Below are 16,612 nucleotides of genomic sequence, written 5' to 3' on the forward strand. Positions count from 1 at the left end.
CTAATCATGGAAATGTAAATCAAACCCACAATGAGATACCACCTCACATCCATTAAGAAGACCTCTGTGAAAACAAGCAAAAACAGAAAATAACAATTGTTGCCAAGAATGTGGAGAAACTGGAACCCTTGTGCACTATTGGTGGGAAAGTAAAGTGGTGCAACCATTAGGGGAAATGGTATGGAATTTCCTCACAAATACTAAGATAGAATTCACATAATCTAGCAATTCCACTTCTGTATATGCCCCAAAGAAGTGAAACCAGGAACTCAAATAGATTTTTGTACACCCACATTCATAGCAGTATTATTCATTATAGCCAGAAAGTAGAAGCAACGCAGATAGATGCCCACTGATAGATGAATGGATAAACAAAATATGGTAAGTATATACATACAATGAAATATTATCCATCCTTAAAAAGGAAGGAAATTGCACATGCTACAACATGGACAGATCTTGAGAACATTATGCTAAGTGAAATAAGCCAGTCACAAAAAGAAAAATACTATATGATTCTACTTACATGTGGTACTAAGAGTAGTCAAAATCATAAAGACAAAAAGTAGAATGTTGCTTGTCAGGGCCTGGGGGCTGTGCTGGAAGAGGGAGTTTTTTAATGGACACAGAGTCAGTTTTGTAAAATAAAGAGTCCTGGTGATGGGTTGCACAAGGTGAATGTATTTAACACTACTGAACTGCACATTTAAAGATGGTTAAGATGATAAGTTTATGTTATATGTATTTGATCACAATTTTTAAAAAAGTTAAGGCAAGAAGTCATGACTGTGATCAAATTAAAGATGTAAGCAAGAGAGATTAACCAAAGGAACAAGATTTCTACTACAATCTGTTTGCCTAGGTAGGTAAAATATATGCAGTAGTTAGCACTGTATATATTCAATATACTATTTCTCCAAAGTTAGTATAATGCCAAACTTTAACCCAATCTGAAATAAACATCATACATAATAAATTAGTGACATTTAAGTGTATAGTCAATATGGCCCAGAAATATTTTCATAAAACATCCTATGAAAGCATTAAAGATCCATTTTCTTTGCACATACATAAAACTAATCAAACAGAGGAAATTATTTAACTATATGTGGAAACACTGATGGGCAGTAAAAAATGATCATTTCGGCCATGCTTTTTATAGCTTAGCAAATATTTTCCCTTCTCAGATTCTCTGTTTTGTTCAGAGGAACTCTGCTGTTTTGAAAACAATGCACCCAAGGTCTTTGTAGCTTTGAAAACAATGCACTGAGGCCCTTGCAGTAGTCAAACTACTGTACTGCCAGAAAATAAGCACTTTCTGGTGCCTTCCAGGGTGGTCCTATCCAACTCAACTGGACTTTCGTATTCTTTAGAGCTGATCATACCATGGTCTTTTCTAAGCATGAACATGGGACAATTATTTTTTTCTTATCAGTACTTTTAAGCAATGCCAACTTCTTAGGCAATTTTCCCTAGTCACCAAGATGTGAATCAGTCAAAAAATTGAAGATGAACTCTGCAATTTTCTCTCTGCTCAACAAAGCAATCAAAACTGGAAATTGTGTCAGGAAGAATTTGGTTAGAATGAAACTCTCCCTACATTTCTTAAATCCAAACAAGTTACAAAACTCAGACTAAATTTTGCTTATTCCATAATGTGAGGATCTGTTTATCGCTTCTCGGCCTTTTGGCTAAGATCAAGTGTAATATGAGGATTTGTTTGAGAAAAAAAAGTTTAGATAACAAGGAACAAAACATAGCAACCTTGTTTGCTGTGATCCTGGCAGAGAAACATAATTGCAAGCCTGATAGTTAATGACTAGTTGAAAATACATTGTATTTGAAGAGTGATTTTGTTAATTTGCATTTATATTATTGGCTGAAGAAAGTATTTGTTGATAAGCAGTTTGTAATTTTGTATATTTGTCAGTTCAAGGCCCTAAAAACAAAAGACCCAGTTTTCTACCTAGGGAACTATAATCTGGGAGTGATAGAAAAGTAAAAAGTTTTAAAATTACCTTTGAGAAGGAAAATACATGTTCTTAACAGCAGAAAATGGAAAAGAATTTTTAATAATATCTGCTGCTATTTTACATTTATCCAAATGAATCCTGAATAATTATTTAATTCAAGAATTAACGACCAATCTAAAGCAGAGCGGCAATCATAGTTTGCAGTGATAAAATTGACCACAAAGGAGTATTCAAGTCAGCTAATCTCACTTTTAAAGGCTGTCTCCTTTTGGAATGAAGAGAAAGGAAAACTTGGTCTCTAAATGTACCCAACTGAAAAGAGAAAAGTTAACAGTGTGAGATTAATTCAATTTAAAAAAGTGTGGGCGATTTTGATGGGAGACCACCTATACATTAATCCTCATTTTAAAAAACGGGGCAGGGAGTGACCCTTCACATTGTATAGATTACCAGAAGAGTGAACTAAGAAAGATACTGTGCACATCTTTTTAAAACTGAAAATATATGTTCAGTAAAATGGTCATTTACATTTTTGAGCATCTTTTTGCTGAACCAGCGAATGGCGGTGTCGGCAGGGTCGCTGGGGGGCAGACACCAAAGGGCAAAGCCATCCAGCTGGCTCTGCGGGGTTTCCCGGTGGTGGGGCCGGAGCAGCGGCGGCCAGTGCCAGGGCAGCGACCCCCGGCGAGAGATGGAGGAGAGCGCCTGGGGAAAGGGGATTTGCCGCCCTCCGAAGAGCGCGTGGCGGGGGGAGCGGTAGGGGGGAACCGGGTGAGGGGGCGGAGGCGATAGCGGCGCGCGAGGACACGGTTAGCCTAGCTGGGCGGGGCGGCCGCGGGTCGCAGGCCGATGACGCGCCGCGGCAGGCGGAGGAGCCGCCACTTCCTGGAGGCGCCGGCCGGGGCCGCCCTCAGCACTTAGCGCTGGAGCCGGGATCCCGCGGCCGCCGCCATGTCCCATCAGACCGGCATCCAAGGTAACGGCGCGCGAAGCGGCGCGCGGGGAAGGGGCTCCCGGGAGGCTCCGGCCGAGCCGGGCGGGCTGCGGGACCAGCAGGGCTGGAGTCGGGCCCGGAGGAAGGGAGCCGGTCTCGCGGGGCAGGCCGGGCCTCTGCGCCTCTCCGAGTGTTCTGGTCCCCGGGCGCTCCCGGCCTGCGTCCCTCCCAGCCCGGCCGCCGACACGTTACAGACTGACCCGAAATTCGCAGAAGCGGAGGAAATTCGTGTCCGAGGAGGCCTGGGTGAAGGGGGCGTGCCTTCCACCGCCCCTGACGATAGCCCAACTTTCCCCCTTTTTATCCGGTAGGGGAGACCTGAAACAGTGGAGGCGACTGGGGGGCTCCTCTTGCTGTAGAGAGACGGGCGAATTTTCCTTTCACAGTGCGAAGGAGATTGTTACAAGATTTTGATTATAAAACGAAAGATACTGGAATCTTTTTCATTCCCAGTAAAGGTGCTTCCCAAACTCTTCAGCATTTTCTTCCAAAATGGAAACATGAATTTACGTTCTGAGAAATCCTGCGTATGGAGTGTTTTGATTTTTTCTTGGGTACTTCCCCAGGGAACTGAAAATTCTGGTCTTTGTGGCTATATTCGATCATACCGTGAAGGCAGCTCAGTGTGCAATTACATCTGACCTCCATTATTTCCTGGTTTGAAAATGGGCAGTCTGGAAGCGCCCACCTCATCAGAATCAAATAATATATCCCGGGGTTACTCGCGATTACTTAACGAGTACTAATATAAACCCACGCTCTTCCTGTTAATAGACAACGAATCTTTCCCAGATGAACATTTACTTGTGTTTTGTTCGTATGAGTCTTTGACCACCCCACACCTCTCCCTGCGCACACAAACACAAGCAAAATACTCTCAAACCTAAAAGCAGTTTTGTTTGTCCGAGTTTGTTAGACACTTAAATATGTAATTAATGATTTTCATGTTTGAGCCTTATAGCAATCACTACTTAAATAGTGGTTCTTGCTCTCAGTATACAACCCAAGGATGAAATCGGAATGAAATTGAAGCTTTAATGGGAACAGAAGGGTTATTAAATATATATTTGCTTAGTGAACTTAACTCTAGCTTTTTGAGAAATACCAGTTAGAAAGATATTACCGGAAGTACAAGCTTGAATGCATTTTATTGACTTTTTGTTTAATCGGGATAGGATATCTGATATTTACTGTTGTTTTTAATGTGGAAATACAGAAATGAATCTTTATTATAATTTTGAAATTGGACTAGAAAAGAATGAAAGGTTTCCAACAATTTTCAACCAAGCAATAGAGGTGTTTTTTAAAATCGTAGTTTGTTCATTATTGGATTTGGTTAATTTTAGTATTTTCACTCTCAGTGTTATTTCTGCTTTGGAATTACCTAGTTAAAACAGATTAGAATTAGTAGTAATATACTTTAAGCTATATTAATATTTCTTAGCTGTGTACACTATCCACCTTGTTATACCTTTAAGTTTTATAGTTTAAATTACTGATAGTAAGGGGATGCTACATACTCAAGATTTTGTCTTCTATTACAATTCATTTCTCCTTATTTAAATAGCATTTGAAAGTATTAACACATAAGTATAAAAATGGGTTTACTTGTCTATCTTTTTCCACAGCAAGTGAAGATGTTAAAGATATCTTTGCCAGAGCAAGAAATGGAAAATACAGACTTCTAAAAATATCTATTGAAAATGGTTAGTTATACATTTTTAAATATTGTTTGTCTTTAGATTATTGAGTGTTATATTTTTAAATTTCTAAGTCATGGTTAGTGATTGGAACTGTTAATGTGAAGCAAGTTCAAAGCTTGCCTTTAGGTAACGTGGATCCTGTACATTTGGTCATGTCCCATTGGCTGCTGCCTACCCTCTGAATTCTGTAGTTGACTGTCAGGGAAACAGAAAGATATTTTTTTGGTGTGACATCTTCCTCTTTTACTTTTTGTCTCAGTTTTTGTACCATAACCCATTTCTAATGTTAGTGCTTCTATCTCTGGAATGGAAATCAGTAAACAGGTGATTCTCTCCCAACACCCCCAAAAAATTACTTGAGAATTGTTACTCAGTAAAGTTAGTTTTGAAGTAGAAACAAAGGATTTCAAACTCCCACTTTCTCCACTTGATTGTAATTTGTGCTGAAGAAATGATTCCCCCTTTCTTGTTTTGGGACAAAGTTCTAAGAATGTAACAAACTGTAAATTGATCCTTTCAAAATAATTCTGTAGCAGGGAAATTGGGTGGGAGAATCTTTTAATATGGCTATATTTGAATTTGGACAATTAATATTCTTGCAAATGAATGTCTTAAAATATTCCATTGGTCTAATTTCTTAAATACTTGGAAATACTTTGCTTTGGAAAAATAACTTGTTCTTTTATAAACTGGAAGTAAACTTAATTTGGTTTACATTTTCTACTTACATATTAAAAATACCAGAGTAGTTTGAAAAATATGCAGTTGTAAATATATATTGCCACACTTGATAGGAATAAACATATACTGTAAAGCAGCATATTTTAGGAATATTGAGCTAAATTTTAAAGGCCATCACTTCCTAACTGACTGGTTAAGTGACTAAAATGGAAAAGTTTGTCTAACTGGGATCACTACAGAAGGAAAATGACACTCTTTCCTAAATCATCATTTTCTGATCTTACTTTTTGTTTTGAGGAAAACTTTTAAGGAAGTTAAAAGGAATAAATAAAATAACAAATACTTTGATCTTCCCTTAATGACTGCTAATATTTTATCATATTTGCTTCAGCTTTTTTTAAACTTAATATTTTTGTGATATAAGGGCTTCCCCTTTAAACAGTTTCACTTCCTGACCTCCTCTTCCTGAAGCAACTATATTAGGAGTTTTTATATTTTTGCAGTTTTTATATGTATCCCTCGATAGCTTATAGTGCTGTTTTGAGTTTTTAAGTTCATGTAAACTGATGTCTTATTCTGTATCTTTTTTTCTGTGAACATTATTTTTGTAATTAGTTTTGACAAAGAGCTCATTATTTTTAAATATGAATTCATGTAACTATGCCACATAGTATGTGATCATTCTCTTACTGATAAAACACTTAGGATACTTGCAGTTTCCACTGTTCTCATACAGTGCGGTGAACATATGTGTAAGAGATTTTATATGAGGAGAATATTCACAGTTTTACTTGATTCTGCCAAATGGCTGCACCAATTTATGCTTCTGGACGAAAGTTTTTTATTTGTAGCATTATGGCCAAGTAAGTGCTAAACCTGGTTTTAATGTGTCTTGTTGCACAATTCAGTGTTTCAGAAATTCTACCTTTGAACAATAATACACTTATTTAATACATATTTTGTTGACAACTTACAGCATAAACATTTTGGAAAATAGACCATAATCACCCATTCTTCAACCATCCAACTCAACTTTTATTTTTAATATGAATAAAATTTTACCATATGTTTTTTTCTTGTGTTTTTTATTTTTATTTATTTATTTTTAAGATTTTATTTATTTGACAGAGAGATAGAGCACAAGTAGGCAGAGCGGCAGGCAGAGGCAGAGGGAGAAGCAGACTCCCTGCTGAGCGGGGAGCCTGACATGAGACTCAATCCCAGGACCCTGGGATCATGACCTGAGCCGAAGGCAGACGCTTAATGACTGAGCCACCCAGGCGCCATTTTCTTGTGTTTATTAAATATAACATTTTAACCATGCTAGTCATAAAATCTTCATATCTTTTTTTATTTAAGATTTTATTTATTTGAGAGAGAGAAAACAAGTTGGGGGGAGGGGCAGAGGGAGAAGCCGATTCCCCTCTGAGCAGGGAGCCTAATGCCATGCCCAGGACCCTGGGATCATGACTTGAACCCAAGGCAGACGCTTAACTGACTGAGCCACCCAGGCGTAATTTCTTGATATGGAGATGACTGTATTAGTTTATTTTCTTCATTACCATTTGGTATTTAAAACAATTCATGTGTCTTTTAAAAATTGTTCTTCATAGAGAAACTTGTGATTGGATCATGTAGTCAGCCTTCAGATTCCTGGGATAAGGATTATGAGTCCTTTGTTTTACCCCTACTGGAGGACAAACAACCATGCTACATATTATTCAGGTTAGATTCTCAGAATGCCCAGGGGTATGAATGGATATTCATTGCCTGGTCTCCAGATCATTCTCATGTAAGTAATTTTTTTGTAACTTGTTTAACATTAAATGCTAGAAATTTTTGTTTTCTGAAATAGTCCTAGGCCAAGAGAAAGTTAAGAAGCAATAGTTATTTCCCATTGAAGGGAGTGATCATGAAGAAAATCCTCATATTGGTAATGTAGAGTCGGGAGTAATGTACTTAGATTCAGGAGTCTTGCCCTTGAAATCAACAGAATTATTACTGATTTTAAATTTAAATATCTTTGGCAATTATATATAAATGACTATGCTCTGAAAATAATACTTTGAATAATTCTGGGACCTAATTGAATGTTATAGTAAATATTCTTAATAGCTACCATTCAAATGATAGGCATACACACAAGTATTTCTTTTAGGAAAGTTAGCAGCATGATTCAGATTACTGGATTTGACAATGCAGTATTATAAAACTATTTCTGTTGGTTGGCAGTTACCTTTAGTAGTTTTCAACAGTTCCTATTAGATTCTTTAATAATAGTTTATATTGTAGTTGTTTTCATCTTTGTATTCCTCATAGAATGGTATATGCCATAGGTATGCCATAAACACTTGATTCTTAAACAGCTTAATTAGTAACATCTGATCTCGATTTGCTTTGAGTAAAATGTCAGTATCCAGGTTACTTTATTTCAAGTGATGTTTTCTTCCTCATATCTTAAAGTAGTATTTTAAGTAGTTTTTTTTAAATTCTTGAACTCATTGTATACTTTGAAAAGTGAGTAATTTTTTAAAATTTAGTTTCCCAATTTTTGTAAAATATGACATATTATAAATTGAAATCTACCTTAATAGATGAAGTGTTATGATGGCTGTTTGTACACATATACTTTAGCATATTACAGCCCCTGGACTTCAGCTTTATCACAGTTTATGTTTAATGTACTTGAAGATTTTAATACATTCAGAAAATACTTTCTTTTGTAATGATAGTTTTCATCTATAAACCGCTAAGTAAACTTTCACAACTTACTAGGTTCGTCAAAAAATGTTGTATGCGGCAACAAGAGCAACTCTGAAAAAGGAATTTGGAGGTGGCCACATTAAAGATGAAGTATTTGGAACAGTAAAGGTACAAAACTTATATATATCTGGATTCCACATGTTGGAATTAAACCAATATAAGGACTCCTAGGTAATGGGTAATTGATATGAAATCAGACTAATGAATCTGTAAACATAAGAATAAGAGAAAATATTACTATATTTCATATGATAAGCAAGTTAACTAAAACATGTACTTACCCTTTCAAAATATGTTGGAATACCTTAGAGATCATCTAGTTTAACCCCTCATTTAGTTCAGCCTTTTCACTTTAAGGATAGGGAAACAGGCTCAGAAAAATGAGAGACTACTTGAAAGAGGTGGTAATTTTTAGATATTTTGGGCATTCATAGCCATATAGAAGCAGTGACTATGCATATTATTTAAACCAGGAACATTGAGGCAGGTAAATTGATTGATAATTGATTGGGATAGTTGATTAATACATTTAATTAGTTAAATTATGATTAAGAATTTACTTTGTAATAAAAATTATATGGTAAGGACATATATTTATACATATATACACATAAAGAAAAATGAAATATTTTTTGAACAGTAATATTATCTAGTGGATAGACCACAAGACTGGATGGGAATATTTTGCTTGTTCATTAATTGTGAGGTGGCCTGTTTTCTCAATTCTTTCTATTCTCATTCTTTCAAATCACAAAATTTTGATGAAAAAGTAGACCTCTTTGGAATATTTTATTCTTTTAAATAAGAGCTGCAATCATTTTCTATGAAAAACTATAGAGAAATTGTATAAATCAATATAATAGAGAATTCAGAATCTGAATGTGTTGATTATTGTATAGTTATGGGGCAGACTTCCCCAGTAAGTTAATTATAATCATCCTGTAGACTTGAACATGACCAAGTTCATCATGTGACTGACATCACCACACCACACTCATACCCGTTTAGTAATTAGAAAACTTTAGGGAAGCTTAAGGAAATGAAGAGTAAATACTCCCCCTTAAAATTTTTTGAAAACTTAGAATTTTTTGAAAACTTAAAATTTTTTGAAAAATTTTTTGAAAGAGGATTTTTGAAAAATAAGAAATAGTAAAATTCTTGATACTATTTTTCAATCAAAATGTTTTCTGTTAAATTAATAATTTTGTTTTTCCTAAAGTGACTTCATGGAGGTTTTCTAGGGAATAACTAGTAACAATCCATATTTGTGTTTACAGGAAGATGTATCATTACATGGTTATAAAAAATACTTGGTGTCACAATCTTCTCCTGCCCCATTGACTGCAGCTGAGGAAGAATTACGGCAGATTAAAATTAATGAGGTAAATTACAGTTTTGATACTCTTGCAAGATTTTAAGTGTTTGAAACAATATTTTTAATTAATAGATGTAGAAGAAACTAGAGAATAAGTTAGGTAGCTTGCATTCTGTGTAGTTTAGAGACATGACTGTGCTCATTGTATTTTCAGGAAAAAAGTTAAAAGTAAATATTAAAATTTGTATTAATTTATAAGTAACTTCTCCTATATTTGTAATGTATGTGACGGAATAGTAAATCTTCCTGTTGGAAGTACAACGTTTTTTAACTTTGTACTTTGAATACTAGATGAATGGGAAAAATGTGTTACCCATTTTGGGCAAAGAATTCTATCTAATGAGGTTGCCGAAGCAGGTTTGTTTTGTTACATTATATTGTTTTATTACATTATTTTGTTTGTGACTAAAGAGAGTAAAATGTAAATGCTGTAAGATATTTAGTATTTCTAGAAGCTCTATAAATTAACTTCTGTGAACACTACTTGGATATATATGTATATATGGGAGATGATGTTTTGAGTACTTATTTAGCTCAGTTATATTAGAGTCAATAAATTTCATCCATATTATAGTTTATCATATTTCTAATGTGTTTACTGCAGCTGTTCTAATTACAAGTTAGAATAGTTACTATATTTCTACTGGGATTTTATAGGAAAGAACAAGTAACAGAAACCACTATTCACTAGTCTGAGAAACCAACTAATAGGAATCAGTCTGGACAGTGATTAATATTATTTAATATTAACCTGAGAGCAAGGATCTATCTTTATATTAACTCAAGTTATTTGAGTAAAAATTTTTATGTGATTTTTTTTTTTACGAGTTTGATAGTTTGTTTTATTCCTTGCAATCAGAACCCAGAGGATCGTATTGGGGTATGCATTTGCATATGTTCTATGATGTTTTCATTATCCAGTATCATTTATGCTGTAGAATCTCCATTCGTTTTTTTAAAAGTAAAATTTCTATTTGACTTTCTGTTGCAACACTGCAAATGAGACCCTATACTAGCTATCATTTGAGTATAAAAGTCTTAAAACATGTACATCGAAAGCTTTCTTGAAGTATTCTTCTAGTATTTGCACACCCATGTTCTTAGTAATGAAAGCTCAAAGTCTGGAACTTCTGCAGTAGTATAATTTGTTGAGCTGTGTTGTGTCTTTGTATACTGTTCGTACTCCTTCAATTCAATGCATGGTGTTTGTGTTGCATTTTATGTCTAACAGAACAAAGTAAAGTTTGATACATATTGTATATATATCACATTGTTCATAAATTTTATCAAGTAAAATTTTATAATTAAAGGTGTAATCTGAGGACACCTGAAAGAACTTACGAAGTTCATTGCAAATGTGCCAAACCAAACATATAAACAACCTCCCCCCAAAGCCCCACTAACACTGCATACTCACTCAAATGTTCACTCCCAGCATTTCATAAAGATGTGTCATGCACTCTGCATGTTGGTAGAATGCTAGCAGAACATGAACAAATGTGAAAAATTACTTGCTGTTTTTAAGTTCATAGTATTTTAAATGTTAATTTTACTTATATTAAAATGGGCAAGGGTGGAATGACACTTGATAGAGATTGGGTTTTCTTCTCTTTGCCGTATGACACTGCTAAGTGCTAAAACTTCATCAGTAAATTAAATCTGTCATACTTAGGTACAAACTGACGTGGGTGTGGACACTAAGCATCAAACACTACAAGGAGTAGCATTTCCCATTTCTCGAGAAGCTTTTCAGGCTTTGGAACAGTTAAGTAACAGACAGCTCAACTATGTGCAATTGGTAAGAGACATATAATTATGAACTGGCTGCTGTTTTTGGTGGCTCATGGCATGTACAAGGTTTATTTTTAATGGATTTAAAATTGTTTTGTTTCCTGATTTTTTTATTCATTTTCTTAAAACTACGAGACAATATATGTTCTTTGTGAAAAGTCAAACCTGTGTAAGTTTCCCCTTGTCTCCTAGTTTTTTTTACTATAAATTTTAAATTGCTGTGTATCTGTTTTAATGAATGTATTTCTTATTGACAGGAAATAGATATAAAAAATGAAATTATAATTTTGGCCAACACAACAAATACAGAACTAAAAGATTTGCCAAAGAGGATTCCCAAGGATTCAGCACGTTACCATTTCTTCCTGTATAAACATTCCCATGAAGGAGACTATTTGGAGTCCATAGGTATATAATACATTGTTTTAACATGTTATTTTCAGTTGGTTTATTGATTTTTTTTTAGCACTGTATTCTCACTTCTTGTCCAGAGGACTTAGTTATAGTTCTGTGAGGCTTAGTATTTGCTTTAATTGATGTATTGCTAATTGTATTTATTATTTTAACTTACAGTTTTTATTTATTCAATGCCTGGATACACATGCAGTATAAGAGAACGGATGCTGTATTCTAGCTGCAAGAGCCCTCTGCTAGAAATTGTAGAAAGACAACTACAAATGGATGTCATTAGAAAGGTAAAATTACCTATCTATTTATTTTAAAATTTCAGTTTTTGTTAGATCTTTATTGTCTTTTCCAGGTAGTTTGTGATGTATTATGATTTATTAATGAAGGTATTTTTTTCTTGTTCTCACATAAATCCTTAGGGTCTCCTCTACTCTGAGTGCTTGAGGATGACCTATCATTACTCCAGTCTCCTTAATAGATCTGTACTCTTTCATATGTAGTCATAAGCTACATATGGCTATTTAAATTTAAATATAAATTAAAATTAAGTAAAATTTAAAATTCAGTTTCTTAATCATACTAGACACATTTCAGGTATTCATTAGCTACTCGTGGCTAGTGGCTGCTGTCTGTATTGGACAGTGCAGAATTTAGAAAACATTCCCATATTGCAGAAAGTTCTGTTGGACAGTGCTGCTAGAGCTACATACCTGTGATTGTTTCAACACTTGCTATTAATAAGGAACTACAGTCTCCATTTATAACTGAATCATGGGATGGTTGAGAATCTAGTTGTTGAGAAAGGAGGGAATGGGCATAAACATTTGAATTTGGGGAGCTAAGCTACCAATTTTATTAAATTTATTTTCTTAAATGCAAATGAGGCACGGGGAAAGATGTGGTTTATTCTTGAGCCCTTCAACTTATTAAAACACAGGTCCCTAAAACTACCAGTGCTCTAGGTACTGAACCCTTCAAGCTTTTTAAGTTTGTAAGGTATAGCAGGGACTGGCTGACTCTTTTATTAGAAGAGTTGTTAGTAAATATTCTAGGCTTCACCAGGCCACATATGGTCTTTGTAACATATTCTTGTTTGTTTTATTATTTTATGTTTATAACCCTTTAAAAATCTAAAACAATCTTAATTCGGGCTAAATTTGGCCCTGTTCTAGAGTGATTACAAGTGACTCAGGTAACAGGGGGCCAGTGAGTAATGTTTCCTGAATATGTATATTGTACCAAAGCAGAACAACCTGAGAATATAGTGGTGGCTTCTTATGCATTAGTTAAATAGGAGAAGAAAGAGGGAACCAGATAGAAAATGATTATTGCTGATTATGTATTCAGGCAATGCACCACCACCCCTCTCCAAAAAAAAAAAAAAAGGTGAAAGTGAAACTATTTACATATGGTCCTTGATACTCTCCTGCTGGAATGGGTATTATGTATTCATTTGTGAGCATTCACACCTGAAAACTGGCTCCTTGCTTGTATTGGGTTTTGAATGTTGTTTTTTTCATATAGGATCACACTTTACTGATTCCATCTCTTACAGATTGAGATAGACAACGGGGATGAGTTGACAGCAGACTTCCTTTATGAAGAAGTACACCCAAAGCAGCATGCACATAAGCAAAGTTTTGCAAAACCAAAAGGTCCTGCAGGAAAAAGAGGAATTCGAAGACTTATTAGGGGTCCAGCTGAAAGTGAAGCCACTGCTGATTAAAATCATATATTAAGCATTACAATACTAGTTTTTTTAAAAGTCCAGCTTTTAGTACAGGAACTGAAATCATTCCATGTTGATACATAGTAGGGAAAAAATTGTACTTTTTGAAAAATAGCACTTTTCACTTCTGTGTGTTTTTAAAATTAAGGTTATAGAAGACTCATGATCTCTATTTTTGAGTTAATGCTAGAAAAGGGTTCGACATAGTGATGTTTAATTTTGTCACACTGTTTTCACAGAGTAATAATGATTCCATACTTTCACACACTTCTTAAAATTTTATACAGTTGGGCCAATTCCAGAAAGTCTAATGTCTCAAAGTAAGATACACTCCTTACTACTCTTTAGTGAGACATCAAGTTTTTTTCTTGAAGGGAGAAAGACCTTAAAATATTCATACTATTTAATGAATATGTTAAGGACCAGGTTAGATTATTTTCTCAGCTTAGAACTTAGTGTGCCTAGGTAAAGGTGAAAAGTTGCTGACTCTGAGAAGCAGGGCTTAGCTCTCAGGTGATGGGATCATGTCTGCAACTTTTAGAAACAGTGCTTTATTGCAGCAGTCTTTTCTAGTTGACTTTTTTGGTTTTTTAAATGGCATTAAAATTTCAGAAGATCAGTTCATTCTGAAACCTTAAAGGTACCAGATATTTTCTATACTGCAGGATTTCTGATGATGTTGAAAGACATATTAAACAGCTTTAGTAAATTCTCTTTCTAGTGCTTTAAAGTTTCCTTTTCAGAAGTAACTCATTTCATTCTAAGTAGTTTGAGGCTAAATATCTATGTTCAGATTGAATATTAAATTAACATCATTAAAAAGAAAGCAAAACTAAAGTCAACAGTGTTGAAAAAAATCTTAAACATCAAGATTGATTTTTCTCCAGAATCCCAGAACCATATATTAATAGGCAAATTGTGTTCTTTATTATTTTTGAGGAAATACTCATTTAATAAAACTGTTTGAAAGTCTTAGTACTTATCAGCCTAATACAAATTAAATACTTAAGAAACTTGTTCAATTTTATCTTATTTCAAAGCACATTTAACTATTTAAAGCTTTGCATTTTCAGTTACAACCTACAGAAATTTTGAGCCTCTTTTTTTTTTTTGGATACTTGAAATAGGGAAGGAGATAGAACACTTTGTCATGTTAAATCTGACAAACCTGCTGCAAGAGCCATAACTTTGAGGAGTTTTCTAAATGAACTATGGGGATCCAGGATTTAGAATTTCTTGATCTAAACTTTATGCTGCATATAACATTAGAAATGCACATTTCATAGTATAAAATATGAAACACATTTTTATACCTTATTATCTAAGGTACTATATGCACCTTTCAAAAATTCAATGTGTGTTCAAGTAAAGCATATTAGAATAATTATGGGTTGACAGGTTTTTTTTTTTCTAGAGGTAAGAGTATTTGTGGGGTTTTGTTTGTTTACAAATAATCAGACTATAATATTTAAACATGCAAAGTAATTGGCAGTAATGTTGCACTTGTTTACTAAAGATACACTTTAAGTTGTTCCATGGGTGCCCACATAGACACACGTATACACAAATTACTGCATTGAGAATCCTAGAGCTGTGTTGCAGACCATAGCTCAAGCTGTATTTTCAATCAGAAAGAATGTAAAACCTGTCATGAAGGTATAAAATAATTTGGTGGTGAATGTTTTTCTGTACCATTCATGTGCAATTATAGTCTAAATTCTGCTACACTACATGAAAGTAAATGGACATTCCAGAATATAGATGTGATTATATAGTCTTAAACTAATTATTATTAAACCAAGATTGCTGAAAAATCAGTGATGCATTTGTTATAGAGTATAACTCATTGTTTACAGTATGTTTTAGGTGATATCATCATAACAGTAGAAGGTGATCAAAGTATTCCAGGTAAATTTATATAGCAGTGAAGAATTACATACCTTCTGTGGACAATTTTATAAGTGCATTTTATATTACAATAAATTTTTTTCTCTTTAAATTGTGTACTAAGTTGTTTTCTAGCATAAGGTTTTTTTAAAAATGTTTATAATGCAGTATCTGGTAATAGGCTAGAAATCCCATTGATCTATGCATTTAATTCACCTATCTAAATCAAGGATTTTAAATATTTTGTAACCTAGGCAAGTTGTGCTTAATTTAGATTAGAACTTTCCTACTGCTGCAGCAATAATGAAAATGCCATGAGTTATACAGTCCTGTGATAAAAGCTCCCCTGTACAATAGAATGACCAACATATTTGACGCTAAACTCTTCAGATACTTGCCACCCATCCAACAAATACTGAATGCATTCCCGTGTACAGTTCACCACCAGACTGATCTTTTTCTGAGGCCAAATTTCAAAAGATGAAGAGTTGTCTTTAAAAGGGCTGATTTTAGAAACTTAAGAGTTAAAAAAAAAAACTCTTTAAGGTATTTCTACTCAGAACTATAATGTGCCCGAGACACATACTGTAGTTTGTGGTATATATCCTTTGCATACACAGCCATACATTATAAGGAAGAGAGGTTCTTTTATAAAAAGTTTGGGTTCTGGGGCTTTATATACAGAGGTTTTGATAAAATAGGTGGACCCAGGAATTACATAGTTTCATAAATGAGTCATGTGTTGCCATGACGGTATAGTTTGCCTTATGATAAATTTTTTTTCTCCCCATTCAGTCAACAAACTTCTTTAGTACTGTGTACTGGTATATAGTATTTATCGGTAGAGGTAACATCTCATACAGAATAAAATCTAGTTCTTACTGTTTGTTGCCCATTAGCTTCTGCATGACTTGGTTCCTGGCTCTCTTCCACCTCGGTCAGTTGGCTCCAGTTTATTAGCTGCTTGCTGTACCTCTGATAGACCAAGAATGCTGCTGCCTCAGGAGGACTGAATGCACCGTTCCCCACACTGGATCACTACTCCAGTATCTACATGTGGTTCCTCCTTCACTTAACTCAGGTCTCTCCTCAAGTGTCATCTCCTTAGAGAAGTCTTCCTGACATCCAAATCTGATTGTACACCCTGTCCTCACCTTAATCCTGTCTCATTTTTCCTCAAAGCACTCAGGAAGTATCGATCTATGCATATTGTTAGTCTCTGCCACTAAAGTACAAGCTCAAGGGGGGTAAGGGACCTGGTTTTATTCGCTGCAGCATCCTCAGCACCTAGAACTGTGTCTAAGACAG

General features: G+C 34.7%; 1 protein-coding gene and 1 pseudogene across 1 annotated transcript; both read left to right on the forward strand.

The window, feature by feature from the left end:
* The first annotated feature begins 1,671 nt into the window (after window positions 1–1,671).
* On the forward strand, window positions 1,672–1,825 carry LOC112832736 (U2 spliceosomal RNA; annotated as a pseudogene).
* Window positions 1,826–2,812: 987 nt separating this feature from the next.
* On the forward strand, window positions 2,813–15,416 carry TWF1 (twinfilin actin binding protein 1). Its single transcript, XM_025883215.2, has 9 exons — window positions 2,813–2,949; window positions 4,596–4,673; window positions 6,965–7,143; window positions 8,127–8,222; window positions 9,392–9,496; window positions 11,162–11,287; window positions 11,538–11,688; window positions 11,854–11,975; window positions 13,244–15,416. Exons 1-9 carry the CDS (start codon window positions 2,925–2,927, stop codon window positions 13,412–13,414), a joined length of 1,053 nt encoding a protein of 350 aa, XP_025739000.1. The 5' UTR covers window positions 2,813–2,924; the 3' UTR covers window positions 13,415–15,416.
* Window positions 15,417–16,612: the final 1,196 nt, after the last annotated feature.

Source organism: Callorhinus ursinus, unplaced genomic scaffold, assembly GCF_003265705.2.
Source record: "Callorhinus ursinus isolate GAN/ISIS: 27379988/994484 unplaced genomic scaffold, GSC_fseal_2.0 scaffold44, whole genome shotgun sequence".
Classification (NCBI taxonomy): Eukaryota; Metazoa; Chordata; class Mammalia; order Carnivora; family Otariidae; genus Callorhinus; species Callorhinus ursinus.

Coding starts and splice junctions, on each gene's coding strand:
- TWF1 (XM_025883215.2), top strand. CDS start 2,925: ATGTCCCATCAGACCGGCATCCAAG. Junction 8,223..9,391: donor AAGTATTTGGAACAGTAAAG/GTACAAAACTTA, acceptor TTGTGTTTACAG/GAAGATGTATCATTACATGG. Junction 11,689..11,853: donor AGACTATTTGGAGTCCATAG/GTATATAATACA, acceptor TTTAACTTACAG/TTTTTATTTATTCAATGCCT.